The sequence below is a fragment of the Lepisosteus platostomus genome, chromosome 27, assembly GCF_059453375.1.
Source record: "Lepisosteus platostomus isolate fLepPlt1 chromosome 27, fLepPlt1.hap1, whole genome shotgun sequence".
Lineage (NCBI taxonomy): Eukaryota > Metazoa > Chordata > Actinopteri > Semionotiformes > Lepisosteidae > Lepisosteus > Lepisosteus platostomus.
In genome coordinates, this window is record NC_142637.1 from 7,653,526 (window position 1) to 7,668,124 (window position 14,599).

At 48.8% G+C, this 14,599-nt stretch overlaps 1 protein-coding gene across 2 annotated transcripts; it reads right to left on the reverse strand.

Annotated features, from left to right (window-relative positions):
- Positions 1-8,201: 8,201 nt before the first annotated feature.
- On the reverse strand, positions 8,202-14,272 carry atp5f1d (ATP synthase F1 subunit delta). 2 transcript variants are annotated; one of them, XM_088622181.1, is made up of 5 exons: positions 14,001-14,272; positions 12,380-12,533; positions 11,491-11,579; positions 9,054-9,190; positions 8,202-8,331 (listed from the first exon to the last, which is right to left on the reverse strand). In XM_088622181.1, the coding sequence occupies exons 1-4, from the start codon at positions 14,118-14,120 to the stop codon at positions 9,068-9,070; spliced, it is 486 nt and encodes a 161-aa protein (XP_088478307.1). In that variant the 5' UTR covers positions 14,121-14,272; the 3' UTR covers positions 8,202-8,331; positions 9,054-9,067. The 2 variants fall into 2 exon arrangements, with proteins under 2 accessions (XP_088478307.1, XP_088478306.1); XM_088622180.1 differs by having other exon boundaries at positions 9,049-9,190.
- Between the last annotated feature and the right edge of the window lie 327 nt (positions 14,273-14,599).

Consider the following 14,599-nt stretch of genomic DNA (forward strand, 5'->3'; position numbering starts at 1 on the left):
TGTACTGTACACAGTGGTACTACAAATTTTATTTACTTAGGATAAAGGGCTTTACAAATGCCCTCTCCTGACTAGAGGCTGGTGTTGATGCAGCTGTATGACCTTTGTGCCATATTTTCTATTTATGAATATATTCTCATTTCCCAGTATTATTCATTGTGTGTGACCTGCCTTGCACTCGTCTTTTTTCCATTCCCCAACTCTATTCTGATATACAGTAGCACATTTTGTACCCAGCACATGACATAAATCACACATAAAAAATGGCTGATATGTATCTCCAGCCTCATTAGAAGACCAGCTTCCTCCTCTGTGAACTGGGAGGGTTTTGGTCCAAGAGGCCATAACTTAAATTATAATTCCTTACATTTATATACAGTAGTGCTTTTCGGGGCACTCCACTCAACGCACTTTACAGGTAATGGGGACTCCCCTTCTCTTATCTTCAACGTGCAGCCCCCCACTTGGATGATGCGACGGCAGCCATAGCGCGTCAGTCCTCTCCCCACACACCAGCTCTCAGTGGGGAGGAGAGCAGAGTGATGAAGCCAGTTCAGAGATGGGGATTATTAGGAGGCCATGATGGGTAAAGACCAGGGGGAAATTTATCCAGGGACACCCCTGGGACACTAGGACACCTCTACTTTTTACTAGAAACGCCCTGGGATTTTTAATGACCACAGAAAGTCAGGACCTCAGTTTTATGTCTCATCCGAAGGACGGCGCCTTTTTACAGTACTGTGTCCCCATCGCTATACTGGGGCATTAGGACCCACACAGACTGCAGGGTGAGCGCCCCCTTCTGGCCCCACTCACACCTCTTCCAGCAGCAGCCTTAGCTGTCCCAGGGGTCTCTCCTCCAGGTACTGGCCAGGCTCACACCTGCTTCAGAGCTTCAGTGGGGCTGCCAGCTGGGAGCTGCAGGGTGATACAGCTGCTGGCTGTTTTTTTAAGTCACATGGGGGTAGGGGAGTCAGGCAGACACACAGGTGCCTTGGTAAGGCCTCTGGCACCGATGTGGAGACAACACCACTCACTTCACACGTGCGCAGTGCCAGACCTGGGTCTCCGGACGTCTCGTCGGGAGGGAAAAGGCAGTGCAGCCAACTCAGCCCCAGCGCACGATCTGCCCTTCCTAGCCCTCTTGGCCCCCCCAATCCCCTCCAGCGCACCACGGCTCTCACTCCGCAGGAATGTCACGCCTCTCCCCCCTGGTCTGTCAGAACGCCGCAAATCTTCTCGTCAACAGGGAGAGGGACCGCCAGAGGTATTTCACACTCAAACTGCAGCCAAATGGGCACCATCACACCCAGTTCCAGGGAGATGAGCTGTTGCCTACACACCGTGCGTGTCATAGCTTTAAAAAAAAAAAGAAAAACAAATTTCGAAACATCCTGCTGCCAGGTTTGGCTTTGCATTCGGAAAGCAAAGAAGGAACAGCTCTGATCCCCAAAGAAGGGGGCGTTTTACGTTTTAGCTTCCTTATCAGGATTTTAAAACAGAATCAAGTCAGTGTTCTGGTTTCTTCCCACAGTCCAAAGACATGCCGGTAAGTTAACCGGCCTTGGGGAAAAAACTGGCCCTGGTGTCTGTGTCTGGCCCTGCGATGGACTGGCGTCCTGCCCAGGATGTATCCTACCTTGTGCCCGAAGCTTGCTGGGATAGGCTCTGACTCCCCCACAACCCTGAACAGGAAGATGTGGTTAGAAAATTAACGAATGGAATTAATAGTTCACATATATAAACAGATCGCACCCGTATCTCACATTAAAATAATGATCGTGTATATGCATGGTACGGTCAGCTGTGGCAAGCAAGGCGAGGAGATGGTTGGTGCAAACGAAACAGTTTGAGGGTGGAGGCCGTTTCTGTGCTGTGCAGCCCATGAACACTGAAAGGACTTCATGGAGAAACTGCACTGGCTTTAACCCGAGCTCATCAGGAGGCAGTCCGCAAACAAGGAGAGGAGAAGATAAATGACGCACACATGCCCAAACTCACCGAGACCAGTGTCATGTGCGGCGCCTGGATCGCGCTGGAGCACGACAGCAATGCGACAGCCGATGAGCTCTCCGCGGTCAGAGTGCTGCCACAGCCTGGCCTGTTTCCTGGAAATGAGCCGGGCTGCTATTTTCAGCCATTACCTGGACGGCATTCCCTCCCTCCGCTGCCAGAGGGGTCACACAAATGGTGCCTCACGGCCCAGTAAGTCAGCAGAGGCCGGAGCCCCGTTTCTCACAGCCGCCACAAGCCCGACGACACCACCGCTCTCCTGAGCCTCGAGTTCGCGAACCCAGAAAGGCACAGGCGGGAAGAGTCCAGCCCTCTGTCTCAAGGGGGAGGCAGTGTTTCTGGGACTGGCGCAGAGCAGGAGTGTGGTCAAACACATTGTCCCTTTCTCACTCATGGGGAGCATTGTGTCCTTTCCTGCTCTGTTGAAAAGAATACTGTTGGACGTGTCAGGTGAAGGGTGGAACGGGGGTGCAGTGGCGAGCATGGCTGCCTCGCAGACCTGGGGTGCTGTCTGCGTGGAGTCTGCACGTTCTCCCTGTATTTGCATGAGTTCCCTCCCAATGCCTAAAGACATACTGGTAGGTTTAATTGGCTTCTGGGAAAACTGGTCCTGGTGTGAGTGTGTATGTGTCCATATGTGCCCTGTGATGGACTGGCGTCCCATCCAGGTGGTATCCTGTCTTGCGCCTGTTTCTTGCAGGTTAGGCTCTGGGTCCCAAGTAATCCTGAACTGATAAAACAGTTTAGAAAAGGCAAGGACGGATGTCTGGTGAAGTTAACACACATCTGTTAGTCCCCACACAAACTGCAGGACTGAAATGCAACTAAACCAGATCAGGGGTTAACGACCAGCGGCACCTGTAAACTGTGCTTGAGAAACAGGCAGATCACGCAGGGGCTCGGGTGTGACGTGAGAAACCGCTTGTTTCAGATTTTTTGCTTCGTGTTTTTAAATGGGAAACACAAGTCGGAAGAAATCGAAGTCTAAAGGAACGTCACGTGACAAAAACGAAAACACTGAAAATGCAGAACGCAATGCATGGGTTATTAAGCAGCAGCACTATTGGAGGACAGAGAAAGAGCTCCAGGCTTAGGACAAGTTACCACTTAGATCGACTGAAGCAGAACTTTCAGATAAAAACTGAGTGATGCAAATTTAACACAGCAGAGAAGTTCTAGATTAGGGGGTGCAGTCAACACAAAGTAACCATAAATGCAGAATTGCATTGAGGAACAACACTTTTTTAGACTTCCATTGGAAAGTTCTCCCTATTCTTTTCACCACAGCACACAAGTTATGCAACAGTCTGTTAATATTCAGTTCATATATTCCGGGCAACTTCATAAACGCACAGCTCATCTGGAGTTTCTCCACTGTTTCCAAAAGGGTTTTGCTTCCTCGTGTTATCTCCGGAGCTGAGATACAGGGTGGGGTGGCGTGGGGTGGAGGGGGGGTAATGACATCCTGTCAAAACATTTTCAAAAACTCTCCCACCCGTTTTGCAGAAGCCAGCCCGCCAGCAGGTGACCACAAAGCTTGTGCTGCAGTTCTGCAGGGCTGACCTCCACGATAAAGACGCCGGCCCGCCCAGCACTGGCACGGATTGCTTTGATTCTCCCTGTGCCTTCGCAAGGGAAACTGCAGACATGGTCTTTCCTTGTGTCTCCTCGTGTGTATGCGTGTTTTTTTTTATTTGTTGATGGGTCGGCCTAGCAACCCAGAGACAAGACAAAGACGGACAGTGAGAGAGAGAGAGAGAGAGAACCCCAGTGTGTGGTCATCGTGCTGGGTGTGCCTTTTGCTGCAAAGGTTTATCTCCCTAGTCAGGGCGGAAAAAAAGGCAAAAAAAAAAAGGAATTCATGACAAGGCAGGTCGTAAAAAAAAGTAAAAACAAATGTCAAAGCTGAGACCGTATGGAACAGGGGTAAGAGGACAGCTTTCTTATCTGCCCCAGAGCTGAAATCTCCACTATTGGTTGATCATAGCGGGTGAACAATCCCAGAATCCCCTGGGTGGGGGGCGAGGAACCAGGAACGCTGGGGCACGTGGGACATCGGCATGCCAACCCATGGGCTCTGCCAGGTTTCGAGCACGAGCGCTCACCTTCCTCCACACGCCCTCTGGGAGCGACACGGGTCACCACCACCTCCCCAGCACACCTCTTCTGCACCAGGTCATAGATTCCAGTCCCACCCGGCAGCGAGACGAAGTTAAGATTCCACTTTGGCGTCGCTGGTAAATCTGACGACCAAATTACACTACCCTCTTGCAAAATCTTCTCATGCAACATCCTCAAGATTACACAAAACAGCACACTGTGTGACTGCTACAACATTCCTAGATAATAAATCCCTTTTACCTGTGCCTCCCATTCCAGGGAAGAGGAGATAACTACCTTAAGATCCTATCACACGTAAAAAACCTGGGATTTTGATTCTTTCACTGTCGGCCGATAGCAGCGACACACCAGAACACCGCATGACACTTATCTGTGCCACGCTTGCATCCCACATTTCTGTTGCTTGTTGTTTCTGTTGAGGAGAAAAAAACAAACTTCCAAGGCAACTATTATCCATCCTCTGCTTCCCATGGATGCTTTCGCTTGTGATAAAAGAGAAAACAAAGCATACCCCGAGGAAAATCGGCATTCCAGACTCTCAGCGAGGCTCGCTCTCTGATTCGCTGCGTTTCCCCGATGACTCGAGTTTCCCCGGCTCTCAGCAGTTACGGCTTATCATCTTATCTTCCCAGAACTCCACAAAACACTTCCTTCATGTGGATCCACAGCAACCCCCCAGGACGTGTTAATTTAAACTGACCTCACTGGCTCGAAAAGTCCGCAGCCTTATCTCTGCCCAATTTCCCAACGGCAGAAACTCCTCCGCCCAGCCACCCCGGACTCTCTGTAACAGGAACACCAGCTCCTCGAGCAAAGAAGTGCACAAAATTCTGCGAAAAACCCCACTTCTCTCAAACGGTTATACAGTGCCTGTTACAGGCAAGGGCCTCTCTTTGAAAGACCCCCCCAGCCTCGCCCAGTTTAAACTCTGAACCTTACGGATGACTAAGAGGTCGCCTCATGTCGCCCCTATTGGCACGTGCCTAGATCTTTCAGATCACGCTCTTTTGCAATCAGATCAAGTCGAGCGCACTAAATACATTAAGAACCTAAGCTTTTTATTATGTCTCACACCCATGGTGTTTCTCAAAGGCAGAGGCGATGTTAACCACTCCTGCTCCAAGGAAACGAAAGCCTGCCTTCCTTTTACTGGTTAACATGGCTTAGATTTCGCACTGCGCAGCATAAACCTTATGCATCTGCATTGCCATCCATGAGTAAGTGAGGGAAATGGCACAAACCCACATACTGTACAACCCAAGACAATGTCCTATAAGAAATATCGAAAGCTTGGTGTCTTTCTGCAAACTCAAGAGTCTTCTGACGGGTTTTTTGGTCACTGACAGCGGCTGCGAACCTATGATTTTCCCATTTTTAATTCCACGGGCTGTGCTGGTTTTGTCTTAGGTAGGAAAAAGAGCCTGCAACCCCCCCTGTTCCTCCGGGTTTGTACGTGCGCTCCACGCCAGTTCAAACTGAAATCAAAACTGAAACAAAGAAAACGACTGGCCTCTCGCGGTCTTGCTCTGCTCCGCGGGTCGCTGGGTTTGCTTTGACACCGCTGCATGACTGAGACACTCCAGGAACTTAAAAAGGTGAGAGAGGGAGAGAGGGAGGCGGAGGCGGAGGCAGAAAGGCATTTGTGAAAATGCACACCGTGCCTGAGAATGGAAAAAAAAAAGGGCCAGTTTCCAGGATCCTGAATCACTTGGTAATTATTTTTAACACAGATCTCCAAAACACCGCCTGGCAGAGGATTGTTTTCCTGCTTCATTCAGCAGAAACCTTTAGTGTTTTTCCATTTTTTTTTTTTTACAGCCACTGGAAAGACAGTCACTTTGCCCTGAGCATGAGACTGACAGCTCATAAAACATTTAAAGCTAACCCCAGCTTCAAGGAACTAGACTCACCCTGCCCGAAGTATATCACAGCTGAAGACGTAAAACTGTATGAGCAAAAACACTGGCCATTTCCCATCAACCCCTTCATAACAACCTCAAACAAATAGTTCTGTCCCTAAAACTGCAGTTCTATTTTCACTGTTTCACCAGTTAGGTTCTTAGTGACATTAACAGAACTGATTTTCTTTATAATGCAAAATAGCATTTAAACATCTAGGCACTCATCTAGGAACAACACCAGTGACCAATAACAGATTACGTACCTACCAGAGTCTACCCTGTGAATGTTGAAGTTATTTGTAAAATAAAGGATTGCTCTCAGGCAGACGTGGCTCAGCTCTGCTTAGCCCGGATCACTGGAACTGGGAGGAACCCACCACACCAGACAAGCCCACTCTATACCGGAGTCTCCCATTCTGTCCCACTGACCAAAGCTCTCCCTTGCAGCTGTCCCAAGGAATGGCTTGATAGCTAACCCATACATCCTGTTATTCATCCATCCATTTACTAATCACTTTATCCAATGTAAGGTTGCAGGGCAGCCAGAGCCTAACGTGTTTCAGTGCTTCATCCCGGCAAGCAGGAGTGTAAATTCTGGATGGGACACCGGACCAACACTCGTATCAGGGCTGGTTTTACCCAGAAGCCCTTTAACCTACCAGTATGTCTCTGAACTGTGGAAGAACTCCCGTGCGAATGTGGGGAGAAGATGCAAACTCCACACAGACAGGAAAGCCCACCACTTGTGCCATCATAGATCTTTATCCTTCATCTCCTATCAGCCAGCTTTTAACTCCTTAACCCAACTACTCTTGTTATTCTCAAATGTGTTTCTCTTGTTAGCTGCTGTTTAGAACATGACTATAAAGCTCTTGTTTCCAACGCACCAGTGAACAGTGAATGAGGGCAAGTTACAACAACTACAGTCGTCACGTCTGGGGACTTGGGGTGGGTTGAAACGTTTTAGATGTGAGCACAAAGGTCCTTAGGCAGGAAGCCCTCTTCACAGTGCAGTGCTACGGTGCACACAGGGCCTGCAGACTGGGGTCCGAAGAGAACCATCGCAGCCCCCTCTCCCTGCACACGCCGAGCGACCCGTCCTGACGACCGCGATCGCTTTCCAAACTGCGTGCCGGCATCCTTGTAAAACTCAGCCGCTCCTGGCTCTCAGCCCTTCGCCATCCCATGATTACAGCTTTTAGAAATCTGCCGACGCCACCTATAGTTTATAAAACCACTTTCTTTTTCTCTTCTTCTTCCCCTCCCCTCTCTCTCTCTCAAGAGGTTTTCCTGGCACTGCCACAAAAGACTTGAGGTCACTGAATCGACACCGGAGCTCTAAACTGTTAACGCCCATGCCTGAAAAGAGTGTGAGCTACTGATTAAGATCAGCAGCTGAAGAAGAAAGAGCATAACGCTATTTGTAGAAATTTTAGTGAAAATAATATAATAGGACTATGCCACTTAAAGGTTCAGAACCTAGGGACAAATTTCACAAGCTACAGCCAAGTGTTTAAGCTAATCACATGGCTTTTCTTTAAGGGCCTTTAAAGACTGAAGCTAACCCCTGTAGCAAACACAGTCACCTAAATGTTACATTAGCATTAGGTCATCTTCCAAACGAATAGGCAAACTTGAGAAGCTTCATAATTTTCCAATGCAGAGTACAGCAAGCCTGCAGATGCCTTCCAAAAGGCACCACACTGCCATCTTGTGGGCAAAGACAGTACTGCACTTTGTATGCTGGATCCCAGAGTTCACCACACATCAGCTAGTGTCCTGAAATTGGTCTGGAACAGATGCCAACTGCTGTGCAGGCTAGTATGCTCCCACGAATGTGTAATTTGCCCCTCTGCTCACAAGTGCAGGCACTGATGAGGGTGACTGAACAGGTGGATAAGACACGCAAAGTTTCACTCATAATTGCGTCCATGCAAAGCAATACGATTAAAATCTACAAACTTTTGCCTGGTTAGTACTTGTACAGTCTCTTTCAAAGAAAAGAACAAACCCGAACTATTACAGCTCTATAAGTTCAGTTAGCATCAAGCAAGGAATTCACAGCATGGACAGTAAACCTACATTTTACAGCACAGTTACAGTTCTCTACAGTGAGGGGTGGTTTGTATTGAAGACTAAGAGGGGAGAAAGAAATACACCAGTAGATTATTCCAAATAAATTTATTGGTATTAACCTTATGCACTGTACAAAGCAAAGTTGTTTGACATGACCGGGCAGGATATCAGGACTGAGATGGGTTGTTAAGTCCACTTTTACATCAATACAACAGAGTTCCTAAAACAAAGAAATACAACCACAGATCAGTGAACTGTTAACCAGATTTTATAACGTGTTTCAATCACTCAAGGAGTTCGAAGTATCATGCAATTTTGACAGAATAATACTGTAAGAAGTGTTCTGTAAACTAGTCTATTGGATGGTGCGGTGTCTCTGTGTCTCAGGATCTGCGCCTGTGGCTGGAAGGTTGCCGGTTCAAATCCCGCGGCCGGCAGAGGAATCCTACTCCATTGGGCCCCTGAGCAAGGCCCTTAACCCCAACTGCTCCAGGGGCACTGTACAATAGTTGACCCTGCGCTCTGACCCCCAGCTTCTCTCCCCGTCTGTGTGTCTCATGGAGAGCAAGCTGGGGTATGCAAAAAGACAAATTCCTAATGCAAGAAATTGTATATGGCCAATAAAGTGATCCGATTTTGTAAATGAGCCCATGCTAACAGAAGGAAAATCTTTGAGTTGGGGGGGGAACGACAAAAAAACCTACAGACCGCTCATTCGGGCAACAAAAAACACTTAAGTGGGTTACACAGGCGGGCTCTTTGCCCGAGAACTTCGACGTCTTGAAAGATTCAGAGTGGACTAAAAAAAACGAGCGATGCTTCGGCATCGTCGTGCTTTAAAAAAATTACCCACAAGCCATCGGCCCAAGGCTGCCCTGGCCCCTGTCACTGTAATGGCAGCGGGTTGTTCTCCCAAGGACGCAGAACCGTGACATACGTTACCCCGTGACCGGCAGCTACTCCAGGGCCTTCACGATGGCCTCGTTGGCCTCTATGGTGATCTGGATCTCCGCCCGCGCCGCCTCGTCAGAGGTGCCCAGCAGTTCGGACTGCGCCTTCTCCAGGTTGGCCTTGGCAGCCTGAGACAGCGAGAGAGAGAGAGCGACATAAAGACGGATTCCAGTAGGAATGCCTTTAAGGGCAGGCGTCGGTCCGTGCTCCGTCATTCCTGCTCCAGTTACCCAGCGATTCCTTCAGAGACAAGAAGCCCGGCCCCGCCGAGCTCGACTGGCGTGGGTCATACAAACAAAGCTCTTGGATGCGAGTTTGTGGGAGAGAGAGGGAGGGCGGGCAGGTGGTGGCGGAGGGAGAGTGGCAGGGGGTTGCAGCCAATCCGGACACGTGCTGCTCCTCGAGCAGTGGCTGGAGCAGCTGGATCTTGGGGCTCCAGTGAGAAGGAAAGGACCTGGAGTGGAGGCGAGCTGGTTCCCTTAAATCTGACGGGGCTGCAACCAGGACACCGGTGCAGAGAAACAAAGGCACCAATCTTTGAAGAACACCTGTGGGGGAGTTTGGGGGACACCTGAGCTGCAGTATTCGGACAGCGAAGACTGCGTGCACCATAAGAAAGATCGGCCTATGAGTGTAGGTTCTGGGTCATTTGAAAAAGCTCCAGATTCCGGCTGTCGTTTTCATCTAGGACACAATGACAGTGGTCTACAACACCAGACTGCCGCCAGGAATGCTGTGATTGTGCCACGTGATGTAGGACGTAACAAACACAAAAATGACAAAGGATTAACGCAAAATTCTTTTGCTATTGTCTTTTTAATGTTAGCATATGGGATGCAAAGGGCATTGGAAAATGTAGGCTGAAACGGATTTGGAAAACAGATGTGGAAATGGGGGCCTTCTGTGTGGAGTTTGCATGCTCAGTTCCATGTCTGCGTGGGATTTCACAAGGTGCTCTGGTTTCCCCACCCTCCTGAAACAGCGCTGGATGGGTTAACTGGCATCTTTAAATTGTCCCTGTGCGCCTGAATACGCATGCCCTGTGATGGACTGGCATCCCTGAGTGCCAAGGATTGCCGCCGGAATGCCTTGACTATTAAACCCGGAATAAGAGGCTTTGCTAACAGGTAGATGAGTGGAAAAAAGCCCAGAGGCTCTCTCAGATCTCTGAAATCTAAGCAAGACCACAAAGAGCTCCCATCTAAGAGATCTATTATCTGCAGTGCAGATAATGGGAGTAGAAATGCCAGGAGTTACTGGGAATGAAAGGTCTTCCATCAGGGGATTTAATGCTTCTGCTGTTCATCCACAGGGAATGACCTTTAATTCCTTATTAATTGCTTGGGCTCTAGAGTACGGTAACCAGAAACATAAGACGCCATCTTTTAAATATACAAAGGGTATGACAACAGTGACACAATGTTTGCATTTCTGAGGGCGTGTTGTGCAGCGATACTCCTATAAAACAGGATTGCCAAGCATCCAATGGACAGAGAGAAAAGGAAGCTCAAAACGCTCCCATAACTTTCCTTAGTTCAAATTTCATATTGAAATCACAGTATTCTGTCACTGACTTTCCCCTAAAAACAGGTTAAATGTTCAGAACTGGTAATGATCAGACTCGGGGTTCTGCCCTTATCCATTGGCTACTTTCACACAACCCTCTATGTCCCTTGATAAAACACCAGAGGAAACTATGTGGCATCACTTCACATGATGGCAGGTTGAGCTCTGTAACAATTATTTTCATACATGATCCAGCACAGATGTCATTGCTGCCACCATAAAAGACTTTCTGTGAATTTTCTGAAACGGCATTGCGGGGCATGAACATTTATTAACTTTGTAAGCATTTCTCTGCTGTTACAGGTTGTTTTCTTAACTTATGTGGATGCATTTCCTATTTTTTTTTAGAAATGTTTCCCGCTTGGAGCTCTTTCTGCGTTCCTCTAAAGGTGCAAAAGAAAAAACGGACTGATACTGTCGCATACTGCATGTACCCGAGTGTGACAGCTGGATTAAACTCTGAAATTAGTTAGCTCAAGCAAGGGAGATCGGCTAATCACTTGACTACAGGATGATCCACAGTCTACACCTTTTCTCATGCTTGAATTTGTATTCCTGTGTCTCAGCTGCTAATAGAATTTGCCCATGTACTGCTCCTGAGGGACACTCAAATTAGTTTCACCCTAAAATGCTACAGCTACTCATGAAATTGGCAATCACTGAATTTATCAACATATTATTTGGTAGTGTGCCTTTAGGATGAGGTTTCGGGGGAATCAAGGCAAATGCAGTAGTCACAAAGCTGTTCCCAGCTTGAATTAGATTTATACGTGATGAGAGGCTTCAGAAGCTCATAGCATCTGATCAGAAACGGCTTTAGTAAAAGGGGCTCAACCCAGGCAGAGATACGATCAATACTTACAGCTAGATCCAGACTGTCGAGAGGAACGGCTTCTTCGGCCAGCAACTGCACAGAGGAGTCTGCGTTCACAGTGACTGACCCACTGCTCACTGTCGGACAAACACACCATATCAGAGAAACCCGGTTCTCCACCCGGGAGGCCAGCAGCACTGACATCCCGGCAGGGCATCTTACAGCTTACCCTGCACTCAGAGAATTAGCCGCCCTTGTGCCTTGGTAGGAGCTAAAGACTCAATACAAACCTGAGCACAGGAGCAGATCATTTCTAATTCCTACATCTTTTTTGGAAATCTGTCTCTGTGCGAAATTCCCCCAAATTTATTCCTGCCAGATGTAACTGCCACTAAAAATATGCAGTAAAACAATAATTTTCACTTATTTTCTGTTATGAATTTAGTTATTGGGGATTAATACCTTTGAAAGTCCTTGGCTGCCTGTGCATTATTACAGGTTAATAAAAATAATGATCCAGGGGTATAGAATCATTGTGCCCTCATCCATAATGTCTGCTGGGAAAGCATCTCGAACAAGCAGCAGGGGGGAAAAAAAAGGTAGAAACACAACTCTGGCTCGCACTTGTGCTTACACGTGTGGGCACATATACGCATGGAGCAAAGACGTGAATATGCACATTCAAGTGTGCAATCACACCTGTTTACGTGAACTCTGGAGGGAAAGAGCCTGGACTCCCGACTAAATCGGTCATCAAACACAACCACACGAAATAAGACGACATTTACTGACGGCCCGCAGTCCTGATAGATAACCCAGGTCAATTAGGGTGCACCGGAATGAGGATCCCGATCCAGCGGGATTTGCGGCTCCAGCAAACCAACGACAAGAAAACCCCCGGGAGAACCCCAGGGGCCCGGGAGCAGCCTCTCCTCACCGAAGTACTTGGCGGGGGCCCCCTCCTCGCTGAAGACCGTGACCACCCCGGGCCGCAGGACCTGCAGCGTGGGGACGTGCGCGGGGAGGATGCCGAAGGCGCCCGTCAGCGTCGGGACGTCGACCTGCTTCACGCTGGCTTCTCTGAAGAACACCTGGGGGGGGGGGGGGGGAGGCGTCACTGGACTGAGACTGTGCTGCCCCCCCGCGGTGATGAAGGACACACGAGGGGGCACCGTGGAGGGCATTTAAAACTGAGATCAGGAGGCAATTCTTTACCCATAAACAATGGGTATTTACCCATATAATCATGCTCTTTGAATACAGATTTTCAAGGGGGGGCAGGCAGGCAGATGGGGGTGGGGGGCACTGCCAGCCAGCCAGAACAGCCGGATCTTGGGGCCCCAGTGGGAACACGGGGGCTCACGGAGGTGTGGAGGTGAGCTGGTACCCTTGGACTAGAGCACCCACCGGGCCATCAGCCTGACGGGGCTGCGATCAGGAGCCAGCGCAGAGGAACGAGAGAATCCATCAGAGGTCCTTCTGGGCTGCCCAAGGTCCCAGATTATTTGCTTATCCAGGATGATCGAGACACAAAGTTGACATGATGTGGCAACAGCATATTGTAAGAGTAAACTGTGAGCCACATGTTGGTCCTGTGTTAATCAGACAGCTTGCTGAGTGCTAGCAGAAGACCAGTGAAAAAAGGGTTTGCCCACTGAGCTCAGGAGTGACCTGGTCCTCTTGGAATCCCTGCAGGGCGACACCACGGCCTTAAACCTGACGAGGCTGCAGCCACAAGCCGACAGCGTCCGGGCCAAATTCCCCCCTGGCCTTTACCCATCATGGCCTCCTAATAATCCCCATCTCTGAACTGGCTTCATCACTCTGCTCTCCTCCCCACTGAGAGCTGGTGTGTGGGGAGCGGACTGGTGCATCATCCAGGTGGGGCTGCACACTGGTGGTGGTGGAGGGGATCCCCATTACCTGTAAAGTGCTTTGAGTGGAGTGTCCAGAAAAGCGCTATATAAGTGTATTATTATGATGACACGCTCGTGAATTTCAAATCGCTACAATAAATGAATTGGTGTTGAAGAGAAACGAGGACTTGTTGGAGCTGCTAAGGGTCAATGATTATTTACCGGATGACCTTATCCAGAGCGACTGAGACACTCAGTCTACATGGCGTGATAAGAACATATTTTATGGGTAAACTGAGCTTCGTGTGCCCGTGCAGCATCCAGTCCCGTCAGGAACTTCAACAGCTATTAAACCCAGAAGTGAATACACGACTTACGGCCCAGAAACCGACGTGCTAAAAGTATCTGTGGAATCTGGGCCCATTCTCATGGAAGGTAAGATAGACAAGAGCCGAGTCTTCGAGGTAACTAATGACCCTCCGGCCACTGGTGTTAATACACCCGAGAGAACATGCTAACGTTCAAGTTCATTCTCACACAAAACCCTAGCTCTGAGCCCCCTGGTCGCATGTCAGCGGACTCTTAACGCCGGCATGACCGACAAACCCCTTCCCCATCAGTGCTGCGATGAACCTCGCGTTTTTAGATCTAAATTCAGAGGCGCGGCCTGCTCCCTCCCCCTCATCCCCGGGTTTTCCTTACCTCGTTTGGGGAGGCAAAAGTGAAGGACATCTGCGGCGCTGCGGATGGCGCCTCGGCGTAACAGCGAGCATGGCGCAAAGCAGGGAGGGAGCGGCGGAGGAAAAACCGAGCGGCAAACATGACGTTGGAAATAAGTCTAATTTCAGGTGGACGAGAACTTAAAACAGACCGGGGACAAATCGCTTTGACAGGAGCTGCACAAGCCCTTCAGTCAAGTCAGTCGGCCAGAGTGCCGGATAGGACAAGGACACGGGCAAGCTTCCCAGAAATCCTGCGCCACAGTAACAAAGTCTCACGGGAAATGTAGTTCCACCAGGCCTTACTACAGCATTGTGGGAAGTGTAGTTAATCATCGACTGTATGCCTTTCGCAAATACAGTACAGGTCTTTTCTTGAACAATCTATGTTGCCTTATATAAAATACGTAAATAAAGCCAGCTCTGCGAATAAGGGTCAACTACAAAAATAGGGAAAATAATAATGAAAAAGTGGGTAAATGATTCACTTCACATAAGAAGACACATTTCTAGAAAAAAAATGCAATTTTTAAAATAAACTCCAATAAACTCCAATAACTTCACTACCCAGTAAAAACAAAT

Excerpts from the sequence above, each read along its gene's own strand:
- atp5f1d (XM_088622181.1), bottom strand. The coding sequence starts at position 14,120 with ATGTTTGCCGCTCGGTTTTTCCTCCGCCGCTCCCTCCCTGCTTTGCGC. Across the intron at positions 12,534-14,000 it reads CTTTTGCCTCCCCAAACGAG|GTGTTCTTCAGAGAAGCCAG; the intron begins GTAAGGAAAACC and ends CCCCCCCCCCAG. Across the intron at positions 11,580-12,379 it reads GGCCCCCGCCAAGTACTTCG|TGAGCAGTGGGTCAGTCACT; the intron begins GTGAGGAGAGGC and ends TTTGTCCGACAG.